The 16,154-nt window shown below is 42.6% G+C and overlaps 1 protein-coding gene across 18 annotated transcripts in view; it reads right to left on the bottom strand.

Moving 5' to 3' along the window:
* The window catches only part of RBFOX2 (RNA binding fox-1 homolog 2), a 175,438-nt gene that overhangs the window by 94,468 nt on the left and 64,816 nt on the right, over positions 1-16,154 (bottom strand). Inside the window, exon 1 of one of the 18 annotated variants that reach the window (XM_071802298.1) lies at positions 3,031-3,117. The exons of the other annotated variants lie outside the window; for them this stretch is intronic. Coding sequence (XP_071658399.1) covers positions 3,031-3,102 — 72 coding nt within the window. The 5' untranslated portion in view covers positions 3,103-3,117. Of the gene's footprint in view, positions 1-3,030; positions 3,118-16,154 lie in introns of those variants that run through there. 18 annotated transcript variants of the gene reach the window in all.

Here is a 16,154-nt window from a genome sequence, read left to right as displayed (position 1 = left end):
CATCAAATGTAAGATGGCGCTGCACTCCACAGTTTTATTTCAAGATAAAGGCCCAACTGCCTTGCCATATAACCTGCTATGCACATGCATTTCCAGTAACACAAGTTAGGTAACTGTTATAAAATTATAGCCTTGTTCCTGCAAATGCTTGCACATATGAATAATTTTTAAATTACATAAATATTTATACTGGAAAAGAGCTCCTGACACACAGGATGAAATCAATTGCTATCATACGTCATCTAATCTTTTCATAAAATTCATGAAGCTACACCATAGAACTGGGTTTTGCAGTTATGCTACCCCAGCCAAAAGCCTGCTCTAGAACCTCCCTCTCCAGCAGTTGGGAACTGTGTTCATCTCCAGCATAACATTATTCCTGAGCAATTTCTGTTTCTTTTTGTTCACGTGCCAGTACCATCCTCTGGCTTAACCGTGTTTTCTCTTTCCTTTACAACTAAACCTCCCTGGTGTATCCCCTCTCTATCCATCTTAACAAGCAGCTGTTCTGCTCTTTTCTCACATGACAGGCTTGCTGTTCGCTAGTCTCTAGAAGGCTTTTCTTGCACCTGATCAACTTCATGCTCATTGTTCATACTTTTTTTTTGTTTTTTAAGAAAAGACATCACCCAGAACAACATGGTTAGCTCTTGATCTGTTTCACAGTTCCAGCACTAAACTGCATCTTCACCAGCCTCATCAGTACTTTCCTCTGTAGCACCATATCAGAAGCTGTAGGACCCATCTACACATCATCACATGAAAAAAAATGCATGAAGTTAAGAAAATGGACTATCTTGAAGACAGATAGGCTGCAATCCTATTCAGATGGATTTGTGTTGCCTTTTATCTCATTTTTCATTTGTGTTCAAGCCTTTAAATACTATTTTTGTCTCAGATTTTGCATGCAGCTGAAGTTGGACCAACACATCTGTATTTTCTCAGATCACCCCCACCATCAACAGGGCTATTACACTTCCTTTTCTCCAAACACCTGGTAGCACTTCTGACTTCATAGATTAAAACTTGTAGCAGATCTGCAACTTCATGGACCAGTTTCTGTCACTTTCAGGAACAGGAATTGCTGCTCCTGAGGTGACCCCACAGCCCAGCCCAGCCTACATGCACAAGGGTCTTTGAAATGCCCAAGGTGGTGGTTTCTATGGTAGGTTCATGCCCATTACCTATCCTGCTTTTGCTTCCATGATCAACGCTATCTGTAACAACAACAAAAGATTTGTTCATTTTTGTGATCACAGTGCGTATCCTCATTAATTACACTAACCTCAACACTAAGTGGCTCTACATCTTCCCTTCTTCTCTCTACTTGTATTTCAATAATTTGTCACCCATTTTCTTAGTAGCATTTCCAAGGTTGGCAGTTCTCACTTTATCCCTACAGTTCCTGACCTTAAAGGCATAGTAATGTCTGCTCCTAAGTCCTTTTTCCATCCCTTGTAAATTCTCTTTTTGCATCTAGTAGCCTTTATAAGGTGATTATGCATCCAGTTAGGCTGAAGTTTCTTCTTACAAGCTTTTCTGTCTTATATCAAAAATTTGTATCCAAAGTACCTCTAACAAAAAAAACAAAAAACAACAACAAAAATACCCACCACACACACACAAACCCAACCACACACCTCTATATTCAAGTCTAAGTTTTCAGTCCAGTTCACTGACTTCATTAAATATGATTCTATGACATATTTTGCTTCATGTATCAAAGCCTGAATCATGGTCACCCCATTCAAAGGTGGGGACATGGAGGCTTCTAAACAGCTTGTTTTCCTGTAATAGTCATAGCACCAATAATTTACTCAGAGTCTTAACAACAGGTGATGATGCTATACCGAAAAAAATCTCTTGACCCTATTATTATCAGCAACATTTGTTCTCCAAGCCTTATCTGAGAAACAAAAGTTTCTTGTATTAATATTTCTCTCTCTAATGGTACGGGGAATAGTATCATCTCAGAGCCTCAAAATCGTATCCAAATCCAATCCTACAAGGGATTACAGCAGACTCACAGCAGCCCCTCTGGGACCTCTTTTACCATTCTTCCCCACAGCAATTTTGACCAGAAACAGATCCTGTGTTATCAGTATTATTCTTCTTTCTTCTTTACAGTCTACTGCATACAATACAGCCTATCGTCTATTACATCTACCCTATCTGAACTGCACATAATCTTGAATGCATGTTAAAGCCATGATTTCTATTCTTGCAGATTGATATTATCCCTATAATATCCAGTTTCATGTTCTGCACCAGTAGCTCTGGTTCCTCTATTTGTTATTTCTAATGCCAGGAGCCTGAAAAAAACCCTGATATGTTTGTGCATTTACCGATCACACAGCTCCCAGCTCCCTCAAGTAAGAGCACCACCCATCTAGTTACTGTTAAATTTTATTATTTTTATAACATCAAATTTTATTTTTTTCCATGTTCTACCCACCCATCACATTGCCTAGAGATACTGTTTTACATGCTGCTGTAGCAGCATTTACCTAATTTTCCTCTTTCTGCGTACTAAGCAAAGCATGGAGAATACACAAGTTTTCCCAACGTTCTCAAAAGCTAGCATTTTGCTTCACATGCACTGATCTCTTTGATGTCTGCAGACTACAGAGCATTTTGGAATACGCAAGACCACAGCCCTGGGCTCTGCTTTGCCTGCTCTCTTCAAACAAGCACACCAAGTCACAATTACAATTATAGCTATAATAACAGAAGCTAGCCATAGTCTTCCTATACTTGAAGTGTATCCATGGTAGTTCCCAACATTTTCCACGTATCTTTTTTTTTTTAAATTGCTAAAAACTGTGGTACTGTGGGGACACAGAAATACAGCATGGAGTCTGAGATATTTCCATACTGCACAGTCATTACACCACATTGATCTTTACTAAGGAAATTACACAAACAGTTTCATTTTATAAACTGAATTTATAAAATCTTTAGTATAATTCTCTGATCTCCAGACAAATTAATCCAAGCCTTATCTAGTTACTCCCACTAAAGAGCTCTTACCTCCGCTGATTCTAACTCTTCATCGCTAGAAGCCTGGCTGATGCTCTTCCTCTCACCCACCAAAAATGGCATCTTTAACAATTAGCCAATCACTACATCTGCTAAACTGGGTCATCAGGGATCTGATGAGCAGCTTACAATATGTCTCTGCTTTTTAAAGACTGATGTAAATGTAGGAAACATGCCAGCGAGCAAGGATGCATTTTCTGGCTGGGTATGTACTGATTTCCATAGCAGCTAAATACATTGAGTGGCTCAGCCAGCTCATACCACTGTTAGACAAGCAGCACACAGCACCAAGATCGCATCTTCAGAGCTACAAGAGATTCTCATTTTGCACCAGAACAAGTCTTGTGTCCTGAGCACGAAGGTGGCTTTCACTCACTCCAGATGAATATGTTGGAAAGTCATCATTCCTCTATAGGGCTACATTTTCTGGGCTGTGTTGCTTGTTTGGTTTGAATAGGTATAACATTTTTCAAAAAGCTGTGTGATTTTTTTTCCCTTCCAGTTGTAGTATAACCAACATCTATAAAAATTACATATGGTCTAGTAGTTGTTATTTTGACCCTGAAATCATTAGAGATTCAAGTGGGGAGGACATAAATGTAGGCAGAGCACGTACGGCAAAGCTCAATATTCAAAAATGGCAAGCAGAAGCAAAGGTGATGACAAATAGGTGAACACATGAATTGGTTTTCCTCACATTTCAGAAACCTGGTGGTTTCACACAGGTGTCCTGATCTTAAGAGCAAGATCTGGTGGTGGATCAGGTATGCAGAGGAGAGAATAACTTGGTGCGAAACCAGCATGTTGCTTGTGAGTGAAACGTGTTAAGCATGCAAATCCTGAAGATCAGGAACGAGATGCATTGAAGAGAAATGGAACCGGCAGTTCTGGGAGATGTGGAGTAGCTGCAGAAGCAAACGAGGGCATGTTGGATTAGTGTAATAAGGACATCACAGGAAAGAATTTCAATGTGTTGGTAAAGCCATAAGAACCACTGCTTGCCTGAACCCAGCCTGATCAGTTAGTGCTACTGATTTCCTCTTGTTCATTAGGATTAAGGTTCCTAAATCACATTAACACAAATGAAATTACCAAAAATAGACTTTGAATCCAACAAAACTAAAATCTCTCTGGCAAAAGGGCTAAGAAGCCCAAAGCTAGAGAAAGCAGCAAACACCAGGCTACATGTAGCAGAGAAGACAGTCACATCACACTCACTGCTTCTGTCAAGGAAATTCCACAGGTAGACAATGGAACCTCAGTCATTACACATTCCAGTTTTCATGGATAAAATTCACAATCTCAAGAAAATTTTAGAGAGAAAAATACCAAAGACAACATTTAATAAAATGGAAGCTCTGAAATAGCTCCTGGTCATGCCCTTTCCCCTCAAAGCGCTGGAGATCTCTCTTTTCAATCTCCTTCTACAACACGTTCTCCATTCACAAGACAATTTATTTACAAGTGATGGAGTTTGTATCTGCCTTTACCATTCTAAACACTCCCAAACCAAGCTCTGTAGTCCTGAAACTGATGTAAAGTGGCTAAACAGCCAGGCACCATGCATGCCCTAAACTATGGGCACAAGATACTTGCATCCTGCTGCTGCCCTCAGCTATTCACTGCATCACCTTCGCACAGCTATTAAATATTAATGGTTTGTCTAGACTGGAAAACTAGCACAGTTTTAAAACACAATTTCAAATACACAGCATAAAAGGACAGGTCAGAATTAAAAATAATTATTTCTTAAGTACCACTTATTTTCAATGCCTCAACAAACTCTGCTTCAGGGAAGGACAAAGAAAATGGAGGCAGAGCAAGGATATCACGTTGGTCTGCTGAAGTGGCATATTACAAGACCTTTGTTTGCTGGAAAACTCTTTTGTTTTGTTGAGCTTTCTTACAGTCATCCAAGTAGAACAGTAACATTAGCAAACTCCAGAAACCTACAGACCAAAACAGGACTCGTGAAATCACAAGCCTGGATCTTCCTCAGCCAGAAAACAAAGCTCTCTGAATACCCGATCTATGTAATCATGGCTGTCAAGAAAAAAACAAGACTCTTGGAGAAACCGCAAGAGAGTAAAGACTCTTGATCCTGAATTTAGATCTGTGTAGGTAGAGTCTTTCTGAGGTTGGAAGTACAGATCCTGCCCACACAACTTCAGCAGCCGGACAAGGCCTCGGAGTCAATTCAGGCAAAACTCAGATTGCCCGAAGTCTGTCTCTGAAATTGTTATAAAGAAAACACGTAAGGCAGTGATGAACACTCATCTGAAGTTTGACAAACCCTGTGTCAAAAGGTTGTGCTCCCAGAACTGAAGTTTTATGCACGCCGGCTAATGAGCTGGCTCCAAGGAAAGCAGCTTTAACTGAACAATAACTCATAGAAATATATTAGTGATGAAGTTGCAAAATAAAACTGGCAGCAGTCTGGACATACTAACAGCATACAGAATACACAACTTCAACTTTAATTCCTACCCCAACCCATTGCTTTACACGCATCACAAAACCTGTTTTAATGATGCTATCTTGAGAAATCTCCAGCACACCTGAGTATAACAGGCAACAGGTTCAAAAGGAGCTTTTAAAACCAGACAGGCTCCATCACCTTAGTTATTACCAGACACACAATATAAATGGGGAAAAGAAAGTACACACAGATTTTTCCAGAAAAAAAAAAAAGTATCCGTGTGTTGGGCCTGGGCCTCCTTTCAAGGAGAACTCTTAAGTGCTTGGCACTGCTTCAGGAAGAAAGTAAGTGTACTTTTGGGCTAAGCAAAGAAGGTGATCGTAGCAGCGTTTTCTTTTGGGACCACTTGTATTTGCACTTATCTTGGTAATGCTACATGTCCATCAAAATGCTTTTTGCCTGTTACATGAAAAACAAAAAGGTGTCCAGATGCAGAATTTCAACATCAAAGAAGTTTCTTCTTGGTAGTTTAGACATTACATGACAACCACACTGCCTTTCTATATTCCTTTGGGGGCAGTGGAGAAAGGGGATGCAGACAAAAAGAATAGAGCAGAGGCAGTTTTCCTTCAATGCAGAGGCTGCTGGATGTACCGGCTAGGTCCAGAAACTCAAACAGAGAAAAGCTTTGACCATTTTGTCTCTCATACTCCCACTTGATTTTTCACTTAACAAGTAGCAGCAGTTCAATTAGCTGATCCTTAAGGGGACGATTTCCATACCTAGACAGTTAACAGGGAAATGCAAAAGACAAAGACTTGACTCTTCGACGAAATACAGCAGCTTAAGCTTGAGCATGTCTCCAGATTTCTTGGTAAGCTTAGAAAAACTAAGGTTAATTCCTTAATTAAAGAACTATCTTACTAAGAATAAATATTATTAAAAGTCACCAGATGGTAGTATCAGAGATACTCTCACCAAGTATTTTTAATTGAATGAATCACAAACTAGGGCTGGACTGCACAGGCGATTTCCCCCATAGCGCAATTATAGTTACACCGTTATCTCAGCCCCACCAGCACGTTGCCACGTGGCAGCCGTGGGGCCGTCGGCGACACCAGGCGCATTCCCAGTCCCTTGCAAAGGCTGGCGGGATAAACCACTTTTGCTGAGGGTTTGAGCGAACATGTTTTACCTCACCTTTGCCTGGGGTTAAGAGAGCACACGATCAACTATTGCACAGCATTTCAGTACGTGACGGTGTCTGACTCATCTAGCTGAGTGCTCACTCCTTACGCAGACGGTTTTGCTATGGATTTTCCTCCTTACCTTACCTCCCAGCTTATCAAATTGCTTCCATGTGACAAACTAAAATAGAAAAAAGGTACTTGTTCCAAGTTATAGAGTGTTCATACAATAAATTACACTAGTATTGACTTAAATTCATCCCACCTTAGAACAGGATGCCTTCCCAGCTACACACACAAAAGCAGAATTTGGAGGAACTGTTTTCTCAGGCAGCATTTTGTTCTTTTGACACAGGAGCAAAGGCATTCCCTGCCTAACTTGGTTCAAATGGAATAGCAGAGCAGCTGCCTACACACTGTAACCGTGCAAGCAAGAGACAAAACATGTCAAAAATATTAAGCTAAACTCTTAATAGAACGGAAGTAAAAGAGAAATAAACAGGCAGCACAGTCTACGTGAGACAGCCGGGTCTGAGACCATGTTACTGGCAGGAACTGAGGAATTGGAGAACATCATGCAGGCAGGACCTTTGGCTGCTGCAACAGCAGGTCACCAAATAAATCTCAGGAAATAATTTGGAAACAGTTCCAGCGCGGCAGTATACAGAATATGATACGTTCAGCGTAAATCTGTAAAGACAATTTCATTATAGAAGAATTACATCTGCCCATTAATTTCTTGTAGGCCCCAGTTCAAAATATCGCTCTCCTGCTAAGCTTCAGATGATGAATCCTGCTTTCTCCTCATTCCCATTAAAAAAAATAATAATAATACCAAACTCAGGCAGCTCAAAAGAGATTCAGGAACAAAATACCAGAATTGTTGCAGTTAGGAGTTTGGTGCATTTGCTGCGTGTACAGAAAGGATCCAGAAATAGCACGCAAAGTCGAGGTTTGGCAAGAACGATGCAGTTTACCCTGAAAGAGCAAAGTCAGACACGCTAAATGAATGGTGACAGCAGCAAGTCATGCCTTAATGTAGGGAATGACCCCAGGGACTACTCTTGTTGAGGCAGAGGTGCTAGTTATTGCTGTGTCCCTCCTCCAGTGGTTTTAGTGGAGAAGGAGAAGGCTGTGGTAGAGAACAGAAGAGGTATGTTGAGGCTATGCCAGCTCTTAGGCAAGAAGTAGTCTTCACATTGCCTTCTGCCTCAGACTAAGACAAAAACACTAAAAGGCAGCAAGCACCAATATTTTGTTTGGTTGGGTTTTTTGAAATCTATCTATTTCTCCGAAAGCAGGAGTGATCAGAATTCTGGAAATCTTGTTCTTCTCGCAAGGTCTCAAGACATCGGGATCGAGGTCTGCCATGGGCACAGAAGCTGTTACCCACACTTCTCCCCAAGAGCCAAGAAGACTGAATAAAGCCTGACATGGCTCAGTCCCAAAATCCTGTCCTGTGGGCTAGCTTCAACTTCCCATCAAGTTTTAAAACAAGCCACAGCAGCTGAAATCCTTGGACAACAACCACTGGGGGCTTTCTCTCCAGTTGCATCATCTGCACAGTCAAGATACGTGCTCTTTTCAGAAGCTTTCTGTGGCCTCTACAGTTTCACACATTCATTCACCTCAATTTGCCACTATCTGCATCCTCTGTCCCAAAACCAGGAAGCCCTAAAGGTGGTTTCCTGGCTCCCAGGAAAACCCTTATCTCTGTGTTCTGTCACTATCAGGAAATTGCCATCAAAGACTTGACTTGTGTTCTCCGTGAACCTCTCCAGTAACTCTGCAGTGGGGCTATTCTCACTTTGTGGTAACAGGATTACCAACACAAAAATTAACTGCAACCCCTCTGCATTCTCAGCTTTATTATATTGGCAGCACTCGAACTTCAGCCTCTACAGCTTTACGGGTCTCTAAGCATGAATTTAAAAGAACCACTTATCTCAGGCTAGAGATTTGTGCATAGACCAGAGTTAAAGTAGGGCAGTACTTAAGCTGCATCTCAAGCTCACATTGTAATGAAGCAAAAGCTGCAACTTCAAGCTCTGAAGGGGCACAGCAGGCATACCTCCTGCAACTGCTCTGAGTCAGATAGCTTCTGAGAAACTTGGGTGAATATTGAGAATCTAATACGGCTTGACGGCCTGCGACTGAACTGCTTTAGCAGTCAGATCGAGCTGCAGCACCCTCTTTCACATGCATTACCAGGTCCTCAGTACAGTGCTGGGAGTGAGACCCTTTTCTGCAGCACAGGATGTGCAAACCCTGCAGGAAGCAAACTTCAGAGCGGCAGATTGCCAAAAGCATCTCTAGACAAAATGAAGAAAAACCATCGCTGCCACTCACCTGCCCCAGATTATTTGCAATAGAACAGAAAAATACATAACTACCATCCAGATGAAAACAAAGAAAATGATGGCCATATAAAAAAATAAATTTGAAAAAAAGGTAAAAACCACAAACAAACATAAAAAAAAAAAAACAAACACAAAACAGAACACTTTCTGCACATTCTGTTCCTGACTTATCTTCTTTACAATTATGGGACAGATCTAATAACAGCTCCTAGAAATCCAGCTGTCACATTTTGATAGTTCACTGATTGCCCACAGAGATCTAATTACCTCGGCCAGTCCACATGCCTAAAACCTCACGTGGGCACAGCCATTCCTCAGCCTTGCCCTGCCAGAGGTCTGGAGAATAGAAGCAAGAGCAATGCTAGGATGATCAGATGGTTTTTGGAGCCACCAAGGTCAAAGTATAGGGACAAGACAAAGGGAAACAGCTGCTCTAGAGCTGGAGACAACAGAATGCTTAAAAGCCTAGAAAAATAATTAAGCGAACTAATGAGCCATAGTTGGCAAAGGAACCATAGGTCAATGAAGATACAATTCTTCAGTGGGGGAGAGGTGAGAAAGAGGAGCAGCTCTCCCATGTCAGGGCAGAGAGGCACCAAGTTAGCAGCTCCATAACAGAGCTGTGACAAGGAAGAGATTTATTCTGGAGTTTCAGGGCTGGAATAAGCAGTAGAGGATGAACAAAAAGGAATGTCTGTGGTGGATCCGAACAAGAGACAGGGGTGGGGTGGCAATGCCACTTGGTTTGGTTTTTTACTGCGTTTGTTTGTTTGAAAAAGAAGTTAACAGAAAAACACCAGCAGCTTAAAATGCTCTAAGCATACAACCTGCCACTCCTCCTAGGTTGTGACAAAAATTCCTGCCCTGCAATGAGAAGGGGTTCTTGGGATCCAGCAGCTCTCCCACTCTTCACCCCCAGCTGGGGGTGGACGGGGCTCCCCTATCAGTGGCTCGGCAGCACGGAGCTCCCCATGCTGGCACCAGCCGCCTGCCCAATTCAGACCTGTAATCTCCCTCAACTTTGATTTAATGCAGCAATTACTGGTAATGTGGTTTGAAGGAGATAAATGCCCAGTACAGGGCTGGTTGGCACTGATGCTCATTCCGCTCATGATGCGAGAACAGTTTTAATTAAAATCCCCTTTATGATAAAGGAGCTGCTTGACTGCATGTTTCTGTGCAGCCCTGATACGGAGCCTCCTCCAAAGCGGATTAGAAATCAAAGTTTCCCCCTTCTCGCTACTGGCAACACACAAAAATAGGGAACACAGTCACCATGTCACCTCTCTGCATTTCCTTAACCCTAGAACTGCTGGGGAAATGCCCAGGCTTGTTTAAAAGCAATTGCCACCTTTTGCCATGGCTCTAAGTGTTTTCCAAAAACTAAGCACTGGGGCTGCTTTAATTAGAATCAACACATCGAGAGAGCCCATCCTCAGTTTCCCCTCTAGCTGATTTAAAGGGAAATCAGCTTGGCTTCTGCTACAGCAGAATTGTCCCCATGGTCCGCATTCTGGCAAGGAGGGAAATTAGACCCGTGTTGCTCTGGTAAGAGAGTGGGAAGTTGGGATCTAGCTGAAAGGGTGGAAAAGCAGAAGCCTCTGCTGGGCAAGGCTGAGCGGCACGGACAGGGAAGAGGGAAGGAGCAGCACTGCAAGATAAAGGCATAAAATTTGGCAGAGCAGTCAGGATCCCACCACAGACATGTTCCAGAAATGATCTGTCAGCTCTTGATCGAGTTACAGCAAATGTAGGTGCAATTTTGGGTTGGTTTTCTTTTGTACAGTATAGGAAATACCAGAGATGAATACATTAAGAACAGCTAGTTTCTATTATTGCAAGTGCCAGGAGCAGATTGTCACAGTGAGAAATTGGCCTTGTGCATTACACAGAAAAGGCAGCACTAGGTTTGGAAGCCTGCAGACAGTGCAATGTGAAGATAAAGAGCCTCAAGTCGGAATGCACATTATTCCTCTCCTTGAGCCACCAAACACTCGTAAATGTAAAAAGGCTGATTTAAGCAGCTGAATTTCTCTGTGACCTTCAGAATATATCTGTGGACCATGGGATTGTCCAGGTCTTCTCCTGGGACCCCCCTCTCCTTTTCAGAGTCTTTGACTCATTGCCCTGGGAGTGCTCCATATTCCCTGAAATTGCCTCTTTCCCCAAAGCACTCAATGCCAGTCAATGGCATTCTGCTCCAAAAATAGCCTTTTCCTTCAAATTTCTTTCTTAGTTTGAAATGCCTCTCATTTTCCACAATTGTCCACCCCCTTCACACAGCACAATATCAAACAACAGACAAAAAACAAAAATTAAAAAACATAATTCTCAACAGAACCAGGAAGGATTCAGCACAATAGCATGACCAGCTGAATCCATAGGAGTTTGAAGAAGCAGACACCAGACCAAAGGCTGATGTGGCACCACTGTAATGGTAAAACAAGCCTACAGGAGCATGTTGTCCCTCAACAGCATGAACAAAGGATAAAAACACCAGGTCAGAGATGGCAATGTGAAGATTTAATGTGGTTTTGCTGGTTCACAAGGCAAAAAAATGAAACCAAAAAAGGCCTGGTATAATTAACAAGATTAAAGGGGGATTTAGGATCAGGACAGAAAAGCAACAGGCCAGATTGATCCTTACAGGATTAAAGCTGGAATCCTACTAAGAGTCCAGTGGTTGAGAGATCAACACAATGTAATGGGATTAAATCAACATCAGCTTTTGTTTTTACACAACTGAACTCCCTGTGCCCATGCTTTTACCACTTTGGATAAGCAGCTGAAAAGTTGACTGGTACCTAGAGACAGCCAGTATGCAGGTCACCCAGGCACCTAAAAAAAAAACCCCGTGGTTTATAACAAATTGTCCAAACAGCCAAGAAAGCTGAGGATTTACCAAAGTCCATGTTTCAGCCAGCTCTAAATTAATTGGTATCGAGTGTGGTGGGATCACCCCAGGACTGATGGATGGGGAAGCTGGGAGGATAGTCCCAGCTGTATTCAGACATGCTCCTGATGGGCAATTGCATTTTGATATTGTCTCTTGCCAGCGAGGAACAAAGGACACAGTATAGTCCACAGAACATATCAGCGAACACATTTAAGACAAATTGCCGCATGTCCCCATTGCACAACAATATCTAGGAATTACAAAAGTGAGAAAAGCCTCTTTCAGCATGTATCATTTGCATTACAGCTGGTGCAACACATGCAGGCCAGCTGCACCTCTATTCCCCTGCCCAAATTTCCAAAGCCTGTCAGTAATTTGAGTTGGTAGCAGTGGTGGGAGGGAGAGAGGGAAACAGGACAAGGCACTCCTTTCTAGATATGTACACTATTTTTAAAGTTTTTATTCTTGTAGGACAGAAAAACATGCACGTTTAAATGAGAAGGGATCCACTGCCACCCTGCTCAGCTGAAGAGGCAAGGGGTGTTTATTGCACACCTGTTCGCAACTGCTAAGCAGCTGCATCGGAGAGAAACGCCCCCCATGCAAGGAAAATGCATTAAAGCATCTCAAATTTCTACAGAGCTTCTGAGTCCTAGAGGTGTTTAAGAATAGCAGTTACACATGCACTACATACAGTCCACCAAATCTTTTGCTGCAAAAGAAAAACTTCCCCAACACTAACATTTTAAAATGCAGATACTGCCCGTTTCTTAAAAGATGCCACAATCAGTAGCCTCACCTATGCTGAATGTGCTGCTTCTTTTCAGCTGGTTGGATCAAGAAAAGTAATTGGCATTCACTGCTCCTCCTCACTCAAGCAGCAGCCAAAATCTCAGTGTAATAAATTGGGGTGGGGGAAGAAATAGCTGAAACCACTGCTGGATTCAACAGGCCTGTGAGCAAAGCTGCTCTGCAGTGTTACTGAGACGCTCCTGACGGAGCTCCGAACCCCACTTACGCTGCCAAAGAGGCTGTGCTGCCTTCCTGAGAGATGTTGCATCTTCACTCAAAAGGGTTCTCCATCCAAAAGGTACATCAAGAATGCAAGCAGACGTCACCGTAGTGATTGAGGGTGGGATGAGAAAAGAAGGCCATTATGACAGAAATGTAAAGTTTAAAAATAGCAACAGGCAGATCATACTGCACGCTTTCTATTTTCTAGCCATGTATACATATTTGAATTCTAGGATTTTTCTGCATTTAAACTTTGCTTCATCACTAGACGATTTATAAAGTATATTAAAAAAACACTAAAGAGGGGTATTCCAGTATCATCCTATGCCAACTCCTTAAAGCACAAAGAATAATCATCCCTAAGAATATCTAAAAAAAATGTCATCTGGTCAAAATATTTTCACTTCATCATTGTCTTAATGTCCAAGATTCACTTAGAGTATTGTGTGAGGGACAGCATGTTTCATTTGAGGTAGGAGAAAAACTAACTGCCTTTGCCCTGGATTCGGCTACAGACCCAAGAACCATCTGGTAAAAAGGCAGCCAGAGCATTGTGCAGGCAGTATATTAGTCATGAGATGTAGGATTCTGAGAACAATGAAACCTAAATTTAAGGGACAGATGAGGGAAACTTAATTACTTGTTCAAGCTTCTTCACAGCTTTGAGGAATCTTTAACACTTTCAGCAAAAGAATTTAGCACCAGAGGGCACAAAGCATATCCTCGACTGATTTCTTAATTTTCTACGAGCCTGTTCTCACTTCCAGCATGGAACTATCTGCACCGGCCCACCAGCACAGCCTGCCTCTCCGATGCATGGCCACAGGATGCGTCACATTGCCCTCAGTACCAAGTACCATGCAGAGCTGTGGTACTGCAGAAACAGGTCGCAGATTTGCCTCCAAACTGACAGCTCCCTAAGGAAAACATTTTGCCTAACCCCACAATGTGATTCTAACTCCTGCTGTGCCCAGCAGCCCCTGTTGAAGGATGAAGGCGTCTCTTCCAGCTAATCGCACAAGCCATCCAATCATACTTTTGGTTAAGCGTGCACACATATGCAGTTGATATCCTAGTGACCACTTAGAGATGTGGCAAAAAAGCCATCCAAATTCAGATTCACTGAATGACCTTTCCTATACCATCACTGTAACATCTGGGGTTTGGACAAGGGTAAAGTTCTGGTGCTGCTGGAATTAAGATTTGCAAATAAGCACCATGAGAAGTGCAGGAAACACAGATGTTCAGTCTCAAATTGCTATTTTCTATGCTCTTCCTCAAGCTTTCAGCTGGAAACTGGGAAGGCTGAGGTTTATTCTCTTCTTATTCTCTTACAGTTTATTCTCTTCCTTCCAAGATAAACAGGCTTTTTGGTGAAAAACTAACTTAAACAGGACCTGGTCCCTGTTAGTCTCCCAAGACTCGGACAGGCTTCCAGCAAACAGAGTTCCCTGAGCTCATCACTGTTTGCACAGGTGGGAATGGTGCAGACAGGCAGAACTGCTGGGGAAATTTCATACTGATTCAGTCAGCCCACCTCCCTCTAATTCTTTTGTTTAGACTCAAGGAAATAAATTCCTGAAAGTGATGACAATGTGCTGGGCACTGATTTTACTTGATTTCATATTAATCAAATGTAGCCTACAGAACAGATTATCCCGATCCCGAATCTCCCTTCTCTGAAGCCAGTAGCTTAATTTGAAATGCCTTCTCTTTTTGAACTGCACTGGGCTTTCTTGTCTCAGTAGTGACCTTGGCATCTTCCAGGATTACAGGCTCGCAGGAGCACATAACTGGAAAAGATCACCTGGATTATCAACTCTGGTCCTCTAATAACACAGGTGGTCTCATTAGATAATCTCTTTCATAAACTCTTCTTTCTCAGTTTCCCAAATCTCCACAGCCTGTATAAAACCCTAGATGCAAATAGATGCAAGTTGCTTTGTCACGCTAACCCCCATGGGAACGCAATGCAGACACCCCCAAACCAACTGTGCACAGAGCAGCCCAGGTGTGGAAGCTGTATAACCGTGTTCACGAAGTGCTGCACCAAAGCTAATAAACCTTATCGAGCAGCAGAACTCATTATCTCAGTTGCAGGGCTGGACAAACATAACTACATTACTTCTGGATTCAAGCTCCTACATATGCATGCCACAGTATGGCACCGCGGGGACTTGCAGGCTGGGGAATCTGCTTACAGGCTACTAGTCGAGGATCTTTGCATGAGCTCCATTTGATGATTTTCCAGGGCGTTCCTGCTCCAGAGCAAGAATCAAAAAAATCAGTGCTTATATTAACACAAAGTGCCTTTTACCATATCCACAGAAATTCACCCAGACCCGACATGTAACATGCATTCACGAAAACCTTCCAGCACCCTGACAGACATAGTCTCCCAGAAGCCACCACATCCTGACCTCTCTTACTGGTGACAACACCGTGCATGTACCTTTCACACACAGCAACTGCATGTTCTCCATCCCGTCAGATACAGCGGATGGCTGACCTGTTTATTTGCCATTCCTACCAAACAGGTTCCAGCCAAAGACCTACAGGCACAGCCAGACTTCCCCAGCAATAGCTGCCCCAGGCTTGGCACCAGAACAGAGCAGAGTGGCTGTTTTCCCTGGATAGCCACTTGCTTTGCTGCTATCAAACGCATGCTTTGAAAACCACGCCATAATGACCATACTTTTCACTGGCAGCACCTACCTCTCATGAAAAAACCCAAACAAATAATAGAAAGACATGGCGTGAAGAAGAGCACGTTGCTAAGACCCAAGTTTGGCAGCAGAGTGGGGTTTCCTGATGAGCATGGAGCCTAGAGGGAAAAATTATTCCAGTGAATGCAAAGAAAAGCTTTTAAGTGACAAAAAGGCAAGTAAAAGCCAGGTCAAGAAGAAAACCAACAAAACTACTTCAAACTGAGCTTGGCAAGCTTACTAGCACTATTCTTACTTGTATGGTAGGTAATTAGTAGGTCTAGGTAAGATATTCACTTTCACAGGGGTCTAGAGAAAGAAATCATTTCTAATTGCAATAGGCAGCCAGCCCTCTCACAAACATTCAGCACGTCCTCTGTACATCACTGCGAGAAATGAGGAAATCATCTATACCCACTATAATCTGAGATCAGAGCAATGAATCCAGTGCTTTCCTACCAGAATCCTAGCAACAGCATGGACCTCCTCTACCTTGGTCTCTCCTGCCTTTGATAGTTTCGTCTGTCTTTGAGC

The sequence above is a fragment of the Patagioenas fasciata genome, chromosome 1, assembly GCF_037038585.1.
Source record: "Patagioenas fasciata isolate bPatFas1 chromosome 1, bPatFas1.hap1, whole genome shotgun sequence".
Lineage (NCBI taxonomy): Eukaryota > Metazoa > Chordata > Aves > Columbiformes > Columbidae > Patagioenas > Patagioenas fasciata.
This window is presented reverse-complemented; position numbering and strand designations above follow the sequence as displayed.